The sequence below is a fragment of the Leptopilina heterotoma genome, unplaced genomic scaffold, assembly GCF_015476425.1.
Source record: "Leptopilina heterotoma isolate Lh14 unplaced genomic scaffold, ASM1547642v1 Lhet_163, whole genome shotgun sequence".
Classification (NCBI taxonomy): Eukaryota; Metazoa; Arthropoda; class Insecta; order Hymenoptera; family Figitidae; genus Leptopilina; species Leptopilina heterotoma.
In genome coordinates this window covers 1351432-1366007 of record NW_025110879.1, presented here as the reverse complement: position 1 = coordinate 1366007, position 14576 = coordinate 1351432, and the positions used below count along the sequence as shown (strand labels likewise).

Genomic DNA, 14576 nt, shown 5'->3' with positions numbered 1-14576 from the left:
TAAATTGTTGTTTAAAAGCTTTAATTAATGGTTTCTCATCAAACAGTCACAAGAATGCGTAAAGTAATCATTTTACGCACTGAAAATCACTTTACACACTGGAATTCATTTTACACACTGCTAGCGGTGTGTAAAGTAACACTTTACACACCGCTATAAAATGAAGTACTTTACACACAGTTTTCTGTGTTTTCTGTTTTAATTCTACTAATTACCGATCAATGTTGCAAGTATTGTTTTAATATTTGTGTGCGGAACCCGCCATTGCAGTGCGAGTACAACTCGCACTTGTCCAATTTTTTTTTATTTAAACATTAAAGAACTTTTTATTCTATATAATTTTTTAAAAATACGTAATTTTCTGAAAAAATACATGTCGCATTCATCAAAATCGGTCAAAAATTGACCGAGTTATAAAAGAATAAAATGAATTCAATGCAAAATTAAAAGTGGTTAAAGTCCTACAATTTTAGATATTTTGAAAATTTCTTTTACAATTATTTAGCTCTTATATTAAACTATTATTTTCCCAAGTTTCGTCAAAATTTAAAAATCATTTGCATATCGTGCTATTTCTGACGTAGAGTTACCATTTTATTAATAATCAGAAAGAGGCTGTTATGTACAGATTCATTTGCCTTCTGCAGTTTAACTGCGATGTGCCTATGTCATTAATTTCATATTAATGATATACCACGGGAGTATGAACTGACCAAGTATCATGCACCTGAGGGGTGATGACCGTACTAATTGCCTCAGTTACAACAAAACATTCATTTTCTCCAATGCTTTCTTGACTTTTCATCTTATTTTAAACAATGAAAGTTATAGGCAGTTTTATGCGACAACTCGATCGCACTGCCAGTCCTGAGTTCGGCTCGGGATACGGGCGTGAATCCATTCCTGGTGTCGGAGGGGGATTTCAATTCCCCTCACGGGAAGGAATCGATGATCGTCCGCCGAGGAGTATTATTATTAATTGACGAGAAAAATTTTTGTCCCGTGTGTGTAAATAAAAATACCAAAAAGTAATAAATATTTAATTGAATCAAATAATGTTTTCTTAATTAAATAAATATATAGTATTTAATTAACTCTCTAAATTTGAATTAGTAAAAATGTTTACTAATTCGAATTAGTGACTGACTTTTTGCTTTTGAATTAGTAAATTTTACTAATAAATTAGTAGAAAATACTATTTATTAGTAAAATTTACTAATTCAAAAGCAAAAAGTCAGTCACTAATTCGAATTAGTAAACATTTTTACTAATTCAAATTTAGAGAGAAATGCAGTATTTTCTTCAAGTTTTGTACCATTACTGTTATTAATATAATTAAATGTAATTATTCTTTTTTCTATTACAAAACCTAATTAATAATACTGTTTGTTCCAGACTGAAGAGTGCCGGCAGCAGAGGTGAGAACATAATCTAATTACAGTATAAACTAAATATAATAATTGCAACCTAAGAAAAATTAACCTAAACATACACTATAACATTAATGTAAATTAATACAAATTAGAAGTTTATAAAAATTATAATAATTGAAAAAGAAATCTATTGGAAAACAATCATATCCAAGTCTTAGCCAAAAAGAAAAAAAATGACGTTCGCCCTTTCATCTATTCCGCAGATGATTTATTCAACCGCCAAAAAATTAAAATTCACAAAACTACAGCTGCTGCAAAATATATAATATAGATCAGAAATTGACCAGAGGGCTGTGGACTGACATTGGTTGGGCAATAAGTATATTATAGTTGGCCCCTCCAATCTCTCACGTCGAATTAACATTTCTGAAGCGAGAGCGCTGCCCCACTGGGCCTTCTCAACAAAAAAGCAGCGCGAGTGTGCACTGCTATCGAAATGATGCCCAATTATCTCGAGTTCCCTACCGAGTTGCCAGCAATTCAAATATTCCTCTATTCACTCATTCTCTTCTAATTTTTTCGCACTATTTTACCCCATCACTGCTTTGTCAAAATTTGATAAATACTTTTTTATACTTTTCAGTATAATATTAATTTTTGTACTACTAATTTATACTATATCTGTCTCTCTCATATTAAGTAACATTTATTTATACTATTTATTTTTTTTACTACTAACACTTTTACTACATTAAAAAAAATAGGAGCGTGAAAATTAAAACACAATCGGACATTATGGAGGTTTAAAAAGAAGATTTGTTTTAAAACTTATTCCTTTTGTTTCTCAAGCGAAATCACTTTCACGCAAAATAGCGACATTCAAAGACGAAAAAGAAAGAGAAGAAAAAAAGTTGACGAGTTATTATCAGAAATTGTCCAATCACACGGAAGTTTGCTTCCTTTAAAGTGGAGCTACTCGATACCTTTGGAAATAAAATGGCTGATGGTAATAAAACGAAGGAAGCCAATAAGCATGAGAATTCACGACAGAGTTCCTCTGAAATGTTTCTGCCAATAGCGATATACCTTAATACCAAGAGTAATTTCTACTGAAGGAGCAATTCTGATGTATAAATAAAGTTATATTTCCCTTTTTTCATTCTTTTCCATCACTCACTTCTTTCCTGTCGCAGTTTTTTTCCATTTCCATAATTCATTTTAATTATTTTTTTCTACTTTCGCAATAAACATTCTTCGACAAGAAAATTTCTACTTAAACTTTCCTATTACAATTTCTTCCAAATTTGATTCGTTTTTTGTCTCAATTTTATATCCTTAGAAAATCTGTGCTATTATTTCAATTTCTACTGAACATAACGATTCTAATACCTAAACTTTACTATCATCATAATTTCCTCCGAACTTAACGATTCATCTCAAACTTTCCCATATTAATAATTTTCAAAAAAAGCAGAAAAAAATACTAAATTTTCCCTGATAAAAAAGAATCCATTGTGGTTTTAATTTATTTCGAGAGAGAGAGAGAGAGAGAGAGAGAGAGAGAGAAAAGGCCAACATCGAAAATAAATGACGTACATGCTACTATAGTTGTCAGTTAGAACATGTTTCAAGCAAATAGAAAGTTCAATTTCACATTTGCAACCTAATAAAGATTAATGTAATTATCAAAAAGATAAATTAGATGATATTTTGTTCGATTTCTGACTGCACGATAGACAAGACTTCATTTGATAAAGCAAATCACACACTCTCTCTCTCTCTCTCTTCTCTATCCCTTACCTCAAACGTGACACACACGTTTCGATTCGAGCAACACGTTTTAACAAGAGATGCTTCACCATAAAGTCAATACACGTTCCTTAGTATTCGATCCGGATGTTACAATCACGACCTTTCGCTAACAACCAAAATAAAAAGAAAAAAAACCACAAACAAAACAAATAAATAAGAACTCGTCACAAAAATACGAAACTTATCATCAAGGAGGAAGAAGAATAAACAAAAATGATGAGAAAGAAACCGTTTTGTTCAAAACAATTGATTCTAACAATCTTTATCAAACAACAAATTTTTAGCAACCTTTGTCAAAAACAGTCAACTATAATAGGGTTGCCACAAAACATCGATTTTAAAATTCCATGATTTTTCCAGGTTTTCCAGACCATTTTTTAAAAAATTCCAGACCCAAAAATAAAATTGTTTTGATATGTTTTTAACTAATTACGACAAAAAATATAAAATCCTTCAAGTAAATTGTTAATAAAATTAATAACAAAAATTTTAATTAAAATTTGCAAGATTATTTGTGATACGCTCCAAAGAAAGGCGCACCTACCTTAGGAGCAAATCTCTTTAAAGTTATGTTTGTGTTATTCTTACTTCAATTAAAGGATTTTGTTTAATTTTTGAATCCAAACTTAATTTTTATTAATTACTTTAGTTGTAATGAAGATTATAATATTAGTAGGGGAGACCGGGACGTAATGAATCACTTCAATTTATTCAAAAGTTATAAGTCAGAGTAATTTCGGTTTCCGATCAAAATAATGTACTTGGTATACTGTAAGTTTGTACCAAGTTTCATTGTTATTCATTCATTATTGTTGAAAATATGGTAGAAAAAGTGATTTTGACGCTTGAAAGTAAATTTTTAAAGGCTTTGTTTTTTTGTTATATCTTTTTCAAAATTACTTGTAAAACATTTTTGTATATCAGGTTTTGAGCTTTAAACATTTGTTCTTAAAGAACAATTAACAATTTTTGTTTAATACTTACGGTATTGATAAAAAATAACAAAATTTTCAACAAACACATCCGGGGCGTATTGGCTCGCTTATTCTATTAAGAAAAACCTATTATATTTAAAATATTAATAAAATAATCCTGTCAAGTTTAATTTCTTGTAATTGAGGGCGTGGAACGGATAACTTCCTGTAACGCATGGTCGAAAGGGACTATACCATAGTCAGACAATAGTGAACGCCTCTAGGCCTCTCACTGATGTCTGACTGGTATAGTCCCTTTCGACCATGCGTTACAGGCAGTTATGCGTTCCACGACCTCAATTTATATATTAATAAGTACCAATGATAACCCTTTATTAAAAAAATAACTGGAGAATAGATTTTTTAAGTAAATAGATTTTGCATTTCGCTACAACTTTTTAAAATTGGAAAATTTCATGAAAATGTTTAAAGTTTAAATTAAGTATGTTCCATTTTCAATATTCTTTGTTATAAACTTACAATAGAAACCAAAATTGTCAATACTGTAATAACATTTCATGATCTACATTATAATTTCATTCCTGATTCAATACGCCCCGGGGAGTGATCCATTACACCCCGGCCCGAGGCGTAATGGATCACCTTGCATTTTTCCAAAAACATTGTTTTAGAAAAAAAAGTATGAGCACTTTTTAGGGCGTACTTTTTTTTAATTGAAAGCTGTGATGTTAGGCTAAGTTTTTCATATCATGAAATTTTTATTAAAGCAAGAATGACAAAGTTAAGCAACAAAAAGTAAAAAGTGATCAATTACGCCCCGGTCTCTCCTAGTTTATATCGAGAGTTAATCCCCTTTGTGTAATTTCATTCCAAAAAATACAAACATAAACTATAATTTTTTGCTTCGGAGCGCATTACACTTACTTTAATGTAAAGGAAAAAATATAGAGAAAAATTATAGGAATTTAAAAATTTAGTTTTGTTCAGAATATTTTACAATTTATTATTTATTTTAATATTAAAAGTCATTTAAAAAATTGTAAGAGGATCCAAGGCGAAAAAATCAGTGATTTTTTATTTTTTTGTCGTGCATTTTCCAAATATCCCGAAATTTCAACTATAAATTATTATTTCCTTGCTTTGGAAGCACTTTTTTTCTTTTGCTAATTGTTTATTTCTTAATACCCCGACATGGATACTCTTGCAATTTTTTAAAGGGCTTTTAACATTAAAAAACAATTATCAAAAAAAAAAATTTCATTGAATAAAAGTTGGTAATTTCAGTTTAATAACATTTTTGGGTTTCTAAAATGCATTTAAATGTATTAATTTTAAAATTATGCAAAGGAAGATCCCCAGGTGCGAATTTAGGTTGTCCGCCAGAGTTTGAAGGTTGGCCCAAGGTTGGCCTAACTTTGGCAAGCGAAGTTTTGGTTGCCAGAGTTTGCCCAACTTTGGCAAGTACTAGTGCCCACGGTTGGCCCGACGGTTGGCAAAACTTTGTGAAACGCAGTTTAATTGACTTACATTATTTTGGTTGGCCGAACTCTGGGCCACGGTTGGCAAAACTTTGTCAAATGCAGTTTAAATGACTTAAACTTTCTTGGTCGGCCGAACTCTGGGCCACGGTTGGCCCGACTGTTGCAGCTTTAATATACCTTTTGCGTTATGCACTCCCATGTGAGCGTAGCGTAGTGGTCAGTGTATAAGTCTTCGGTGCGTTAGGTTAGGGGTTCGATCCCAGCGAGCGTTAGATATTTTCGAAAATGTATGTATGAGATTGTGTTTAATTATAATAGGTAAAGGTTATATCTGATGTTCCCGCTAATAATAACCTGTTAATTGTTTAAATAATTTAGCTTTTTAATAATTTTTTACCTTTGGCTGTTGAAGTTGGCCAAACTTTGAAAATTGTGGTTGGCCCAACTTACGCATCTAAAGTTGTGCCAACTTTGGCGTCAGTCTTTGGACCAACCATTGAAGTGTATAGTTGGCACAACATATGCATTTTAAGTTGGGCCAACCATCGTCGCCATTAGACGGCGAACCGTTATCATCTGTATGGTTGGCCCAACCTCTGGCACGAGAAGTTGGACCGACTTTGTAAAAGTTGGCCCAACTATGGGCCGACCAAAAAATCGCACCTTGGTATTGATCAAAAGAAACTAAAATTTAGAAACCCCATATTGATTCCCGTGTAGAAATTGAAAATAGGGCTTTAATAAGGCCCTGAATAGATGCCCTTTCGAAAGTGAGGCGCAAACTAGGAAAATTCGTCAGGACCTGTCTAATTTCGTCACGCTTGGATTATCAGGTGATGATGTGGAAAAATAGAGAGGTTCTAACTAGATCGCCTTGTCAGTGCCTGAGTAGAATGTGTGAATTCAACTAGAGGCATTCTAGTCAGGGCCTGATTGAAATATTTAATAGGGACATAAATAGATCCAGTTAGATTTCCCTATCTGAAAAATAGGGCATTCTAGTGAGTGCCCGATTATCACCTATCTAGAAATTTCTAGTGTGGTTGGCCTTACTAATTCCTCATCAGCGCCCCTTTTCAAATAAGGCGAAGTAGGGAAATTTCTACACGGGTTTCAATACACGTATCATTTTGAGGCATTTCGGTATCAATTTGATCCAATTTTATTTGATACCAATTTTACCTAGTTTATTGTCATTTTGACCCAATTCGGTATCAATTTGTTCGAATTTAGCATCAGTTCGTTGCAATTTGGTATCAACTCCACTCAGTTTGTAATCAGCATGATCCAACTTGGTACCAATTCAATTCGATTATCTCCAATTTGCCATCAATTTAACACCATCAAGTACAACAAATAGCAAGTTACTTCAAAACAAACCAAAAAAATGCCGCACTAATAAACGAAAATTGGCACAATTTTCCTCGCCAAAAAAAAGTATGACTCCTCTCGTGTGTGCAAAAAGTGACGAGACACTGCACCGTATAATATAATATAAACGGTAGCCGACACAAAAGTGCGATGTCTCGTCGCGTTCTTTCGAGTGTCAGCGTCGATTGGAGTTTAATTAGTCCGCATGATAATGGCGATCGGTGTTGGCATGGCTTATACGATATATGCCTCAAGGCAGGCACACACGGTTTAAAAGATCGTGCGGATGGACGTGCGACATAAAAGACAGTGAAACGCGTCTAATTAACTTTCTGATTTAAAATCACCCGCGGCACGATACGATCAACGGCGCGACAACCGCAACGCTTTACACACATATATACCTATATCTATATATAATATATACTTCGATTCCTGAATGCTTTGGGGGTCATTCAAATTAATTATTCAACACACCCATCTCATATATCCCGCATCCAAATCTCATGCCCGCTGTGTATATTTATTTCATCTTCTCTATCACTTTCACCTGCCGCAATTTTGTTCCATAGATATACAAGCAAAAAAAATGCTACTTCTACTTCTACTTTTCGAATCAATTCAGTGGGATAAAAAATCCTTAGAAAAACGGTGAAGATATCATTTATCTCCCTAGTGCGATTCAAAAATCAAAGATCAAATCTGACGTATGGCAATAAAAAGAAACAAAAATTGCATCTTAATTTAAGACTTCCCTTCGCCGTTGAAATAAGACGTTCATTTTACTCTGTACGTAAATTAAGCTATAGCAACTCAACTATATATAGCAAAATAATAAATTCTAAAAATAAATAACACATTCATAGTGTACATTGGAAAAATGTTTTTAGATTCGCAATTTATTTGACGTTGAGGTCACGAGAAGAGAGAGAAAGATGAAAGTTATCTGGGGAATTTTGCAGTCTAGTCGACCCTGATGGGAGGGTGGTTGAGGGAGATGATCCTCCACGGTGGTCTCTGTTGCAGGTTTCTCTCCGCGATTGAGCTTGACTTGCGCTCTTGCTGTTTCGACGCTTTTATTAGCACGTACGTAATCCGACCGGCCAGGCCGCGAAACGATCATCGCACAACGTGTGCGGGTTCGACTTAACCTCCATTTTCATTCAAACATCCGATAAAAAAATCAAAAATCTTGAGATATCAATTATCACTCTAATCTATGCTATCACTCTAATAATCAAGTTTGCCACAAAAATTTAATTTTGCTTTTCTCTGACCTGTGGCAACCGTGAATTAATCTATATCTATCACTCGCTGATAATAATAGTAACCCAATGGGAAGTAAACGATTGGTTCAATAATGGGCCATGCTTGGCGAACTCCGTTCCATTATTGGAACATTAATGGCAACCATCATTGGACCACCAATGGTTTAAACTTGGGATGATCACGCTACTGCCAATGATCGGTAGCCAAGCATCGGGCCAATATTAGTTGCCAAGGAATTGCCAAGCAAACAAAATCGATTTTCAAAAGCTTGATTTTTTATTGGCAGCCAACAAAAAACCACTGAAAAAATGTTGAGTACCGTGCAATCCCAATCGTCGGAAAGTGGAGGAACTATAGTTTGGATGTGCTACGATCTCAATTCGGAAAATCTACGTTCCTATGTCGGTGTCGCTGAACACCCAAGATTTGAGACTCAAAACCTTGAGACTGCAATAGCCGCATCTTGGGCGCTCAGCACGCCCGAGTTAGAAATGCAGCTCCTCCAAACTAAAGTCGTATCGCATTCGTAAATTTTCGGTCTACTTGGAACGGCTCGTCACCCAAAATTTTTTCCGTGTAGTAAATAATGAAAATAAATTTTTAATAATATAACTATTTTTTTTTGTTTTTGATGAAAAATCAGAAATAAGTTTCAAAGTTTTTTTTTAATAAAGAAATGAAATTTTTGTTTGTTTTGTGAGTAAATAAAATAAAGTAAGGGAGAGTGGGGCAAAGGCGCTAGGTTTACATTTATCGATGTATATTTTTTAAATTAAGCAATTAATTTATGCAGTCTTTGTTTTTCATTATTCTAAAACTAATCAACAAGAAATTTTAATAGTTGTTATTTAGTATATTATAATTATAAATACATTATTTAATTAAATTTAAAAACAATACAAAATAATGCCTTTGCCCCACACGCTGGGGCAGCGACGTTTTCGCTTATATTTCTAAAAGAAAGCATTTATAAGCCTTAAAAAAATTAACAAGTGATATTTATTAGTATAATATTTACGAAACATAAGGTTAACAACATATTATTAAAAGAATTAAACTATTTAAATAGAAAATAAAAACTTTTAGTGATTTTAAACTTATATTGTAAATTAATAAAAAGAAAATTCGAATATTCAATTGTTTTTAACCAAATTATGTTCAATATTGCCTTTGCCCCACATAACAAACTTTTTTTTTACTTTAAATTAAAAATATTTAGATACAAAATTAAACTAAAACACCACGCCAGTTGTGTAGAGAAGTATTTAATTTATTTACATGTTACGTTTTTAAAAATTAAATACTTAAACTTATGTTTTAAAAAATAAAAGTTTGTTCAGTAAAATTATCATTTTATTTTTGCAAAACAATTTTTTTGTTATATTTCTTAGAATATTTAATATTTTTAGGTTTTTCTTTTTTTAATCAATTGGTCTGATTGCATTGCAACTTAATTTGTAATACCAATTGGAATAGACAGACAATAAAGAAGATATTTTAAAAAACGTCTTTGCCCCGCATAGCGCCTTTGCCCCACTCTCCCCTAATATTTTTTACATTCTCATCATATGGGAAGGTATTAGTTTTATGCAAATTTTGACTTTTGCTAATTTTATGAAATCTTCACGTTTTGGGGTCCCCTGAACCCAAAAAACATGGTTTGGCGATGGTGTCTGTCTGTCTGTCTGTAGACACAAAATGTTGTTCCCATGATAACGTTTGAAAAACTTATCGGATCGTTTTTAAATTTAACTCTCTTAAAGTTAGTGAAAAAATGAAGGCTAAGTTCGTTAACCAGCCATTTTCGTTGAAAAATACAAAAACTACAGTAGTTTCAAAATTTTGAAAACTCAATTTTTTCAAATTTTTAACTTTAAATTATTTTAGGTTAGGAAAATACAAACAACTTTTCTCTACAACATTTTTTGATCGAATCTTTTTTTTTTTTTTTTAAGTTTTTGGGTCAGGCTAGCTCAACTGGGTTAAAAATTTTTTATCGATTTTCTAAAATGTTATAACTAAAATATATTCATAAAAGTTGTAACATTTTAGAAAATCAATGAAATTTTTTTAACACAGTTGGTTTTGTCTGACCCTTTTTTACATTTTAATTTTTGGTCCTATCTTGTTGGAAATGGTTTTTTACATTCTCATCACATGAAAAGGTATTGGATTTGGTGGAAAATTGACTTTTGCTAATTTTATGAAATCTTTGCCTTTTGATGTGCCCTGAATCCAAAAAACATGGTCCGGCGATTACGTTTGTCTGTCCGTAAGACAAAAACTTTCTTCCCACGATAACTTTTGAAAAATTTAGTTTTTTTCAAGTTTTTTCGAATTTTTGACTTTTTGTCTCATCTCAGTGGAGGTGATTTATTTTTGCTTCTTGAAACGACGGGTAAATGGAGGATTGTTTTTATTTTCTTAATTCAAAATTGTTTTTGAAATGCTGTGCCTGCCTGCGCAGGCAGGCGCAATGAGAGTAAGGGAGAAAAAACCTTAAATTTGAATTTTCTGACTCACTTACTCCCGTGTGGAAATTGCCCGACTTCGCCTTATTTGAAAGAGGGCACTGATGAGGATTTAGTGAGGCCAACCACACTAGTAATGTCTAGATAGGTGATAATCGGGCACTGACTAGAATGCCTTCTTTTTCCAAATAGGAAAATCTAGCTGGATCTATTTATGCCCCTATTAAATATTTCAATCAGGCTCTGACTATAGAATGCCCTTTTTGTCTGAACAGGGAAATCTATCTGGTATCTATTTATGCCCCTATTAGGTATTTTAATTAATTTTCAATTTCATTGACAAATCCCAATTTCTAAATAATAAGCAACGAAATTATCAGAAAAATAGTTCTAAACGCATATTAAAATACTATTCAAAGTTTAAAAACTATTTGAGCAAAAATATTTACGATTTTTAAATTTCAAAATATTGCACTTTTTATTACAAGCGCTAAAGAAATGTTCTGTTTGGTATATAAGGACGATGAGAAAGTAGATTCATAGCGTGCGAGTTAGTGTTAGGTATACGTTAGTGTTAGTGTTAAGTTAGTCATAGGTTGATTGGTCGAAACAGTATTGTTGTTTACATGTGTGTTTGTTCAGTGACTTGTTCAGTATTACTGGCGCAATATTACGCCTGTCGTAAATTTTTCCTTTGGCATTTAGAAAAACTAATGAGGCGCTAAAGAGGCCCTCTAGTTAAATCCCCACATTCTGCTTTTCTATTCAGGCAGTGACAAGGCAATCTAGTTAGAACCTCTCTATCTTTCCACATCATCACCTGATATTTCAAGCGTGACGAAATTAGACGGGTCCTGGCTAATTTTCCTAGTTTGCGCTTCACTAAACGAAAGGGCGTCTATTCAGGGCCTTACTAAGTCCTATTTTCAATTTATACACGGGTTCTTATGTGTTACCATGACGAACTGCAGGCAGGCAGGCAGTAGAGCTGTGCGAGCGCCTTTAGAAAACGTTTATTATTTTATAACTTATTCAAATATTTGTATAGCATTAAAAATGGCGATTTTTTTAAAATCTTTAATTGAATTTCTTGTTTAAACTCAAAATAACATATAATAACAATATTTGTTAATATATTTAATAAATTATGTATAAAATAATATATTATAATATTCTATAAAATTTATATATTTTTTTACAAAAATAAATTTCGTCCTTTCTGAAGGACGGTTGCCGTACTGCCAACAAGACGCTGTAATGTACAGAGGCGCGTCCTGCCGGAAAGCCCTTTCGAAAGTTTAGGCGCTTGGACGTTCTTTTAAAAAAATCATGCAGAAAATTTATCTAATTGTTCATTTTTAAATCTTCAGTAAATTTAAAGTTTTTCTTATAAGAATTAAACTATCACATCCACTGTATCCGGATTTACATGTTTTTAATTATACATTTGATATTACATTTACAAATCACGTATATAGGAGGAATGGGACATAATGGCTAAGGGGCGTAATGAATAATTATAATTTATTTAAAAATCGTAAATCGAAATGATTTCTCTCCAAAAACAACTTGATGTACTGCAAGTTTCTACAAAGTTTGATTATTTATTATTCAATCACTATTGTAAGAAATATAGTAGAAAAACTGTATTTCATATATGAAAGTAACTTTTCAAAATTTTCATTTGTTCGTTCTAATTTTTTTTTAATATCTTTAACCACTTCACTGGCAGGGCGTTCCAAATAGCGTTCCACGCGCCGAGGCCCAGACTGGCAAGAACACCGAAATGGCGTCCCTAATAAAACTTTATTTTTTAAGAGTGTACACTACTTTTAACTTCTACAAAACAATATTTCTATAGTTTAGACATCAGGGAACAAGATTATCACAATAAAAGTTTCAGTTTTTGAGATTTTCAATGTTTCTTCGAACGTTGAAATACTCAATTTTTACCACTTTTCGACAAATGGCGTTATACTTTTTTTCAATTTTTACGCAGTAAAACTCATATTTTTTATTTCAAAAAATGTATTTATATACAATATTATATTATAATAATAATAATGTAATAAATAAAAAATAAATATAAATAATTGATAAATAAAATATAATAATTATTATTAATAATAACAATTACTATTATTGTAATAATTATTATTATAATTATTGCATTATATTATTATATTATTGTATATAAATACATTTTTTTAAATAAAAAATATGAGTTTTACTGCGTAAAAATTGAAAGAAAGTGGAACGCCATTTGTTGAAAAGTGGTAAAAATTAAGTATTTCAACGTTCGAAGAAACATTGAAAATCTCAAAAACTGAAATTTTTATTGTGATAATCTTGTTCCCTGATGTCTAAACTATAGAAATATTGTTTTGTAGAAGTTAAAAGTACACTGAGAAAACTGGAGAGTCAAATTTCAGAGGTTCAAAAAGTGTATGTTTCCTTTGCTTATGAAGAGAGTTAAATAGTCCTTCTAAAATAAATTTTGAATTGATAATGGAAATCTACTTGTATATTCTCTCTCATTATATCTGAGGGTTAAAAGTTGCGCAGAAAATGTGTACGATCTGATGTGCGCGAAATTATTTTTCTGACATTTTATGTATTTAATTTAGGGGTTAGGTTGCCATATTTATTCATTTCGCGCCGGATAAGGAATGGATTTCTCAAGATGGTTAATTTGTCCCTCTGTTAGAGAAATGGCACGAATATCTGTCAATGGTGTATTTGAACATTTAGATTGTTATCCAATAGCTAACTCTCAAATATCAACGATTTGTCCCTCCAGATGTTTAGTCCAATACTCCAGTTTTCTCAGTGTAGTGTACACTCTTAAATTTGGAACGCCCTGCCAGTGAAGTGGTTAAAAAAGAAACTAAAATCGCGTTTTAAGCTTGAAACATTTTTTGAGGCTCAATTTGAGATTTTTGATCCACACTTACTGTATTGATAAAAATTACAAAATATTTCCCAAGTACCCCTAGGGCGTGTTGGCTAATGCAACACGCTATGCATAAAGAGCAACCTACGATACCGACGAAGTGTCTGTTCATTGTAGACAAAAAAAGTAAGAGTAATATACGGATGTTCGTTTTTTTAAAAGAAAGCTGAGATACCAGAGTAACTTTTCTAAGAGATAAACACTTAATTAAAACAAAAATGTCCAAGTAAATCAACAAAGAGTGAAAAGTTAGCCATTACGCTCCGGTCTTCACTACACAAAAAACTTGATAGTAATACTTTAAGAATATTTTAGCTGCTTCTGCAAATCATGTTTCTGCTAAGAGAGTTAGTATAATTAAAAATAACTTCACAATTTTAATCATCAAGACCAAAAATATACATTTAAATCCACTTAATCTCGCAATCATCAGCAAACAAAAACATGTGATGAGAATGTAATCCTTAAAGTCGTAGTAACTTTAAGAAAAAAAAATATTTTATGAAACATATAATAGGAAACAAGAACAGGAACGCAAATAATGCACAAAAATTGCAGACCACCGCGAGCGTAGCGAGCCATTTGCGTGCGAAGCGCGACGATTAATATTCGCGCGCCCTGAGGCGCGCTGAAACTTGCGAGCGAAGCGAGCCCCCGCGCGAAGCGCGGATGAGAACCCACTGGGAAAAAAACCATTGGCGCATTAATGGCCCAATAATGGGAGCCACCATTCCATTATTGTCCCATTATTGGCACCCAATAATGGACCACTAATGGTAAAATCGTGGGATGTCTACGCCGATGCCAATAATTGGCAACCATTATTGGCACATTATTGGCTGCCATTAAAAAACCAATAATAATAAAAAAAATTTTTTATTAAATAATAAATTTATTTATTTAATAATTAT

General features: G+C 32.3%; 1 protein-coding gene across 2 annotated transcripts in view; it reads left to right on the top strand.

Annotated features, from left to right (window-relative positions):
- The window catches only part of LOC122498983, a 223282-nt gene that overhangs the window by 196486 nt on the left and 12220 nt on the right, over positions 1-14576 (top strand). For both annotated transcript variants that reach the window (XM_043607002.1, XM_043607003.1), the window contains exon 4: positions 1396-1418. In XM_043607002.1, the coding sequence (XP_043462937.1) occupies positions 1396-1418 (23 nt within the window). The remainder of the gene's footprint in view (positions 1-1395; positions 1419-14576) is intronic.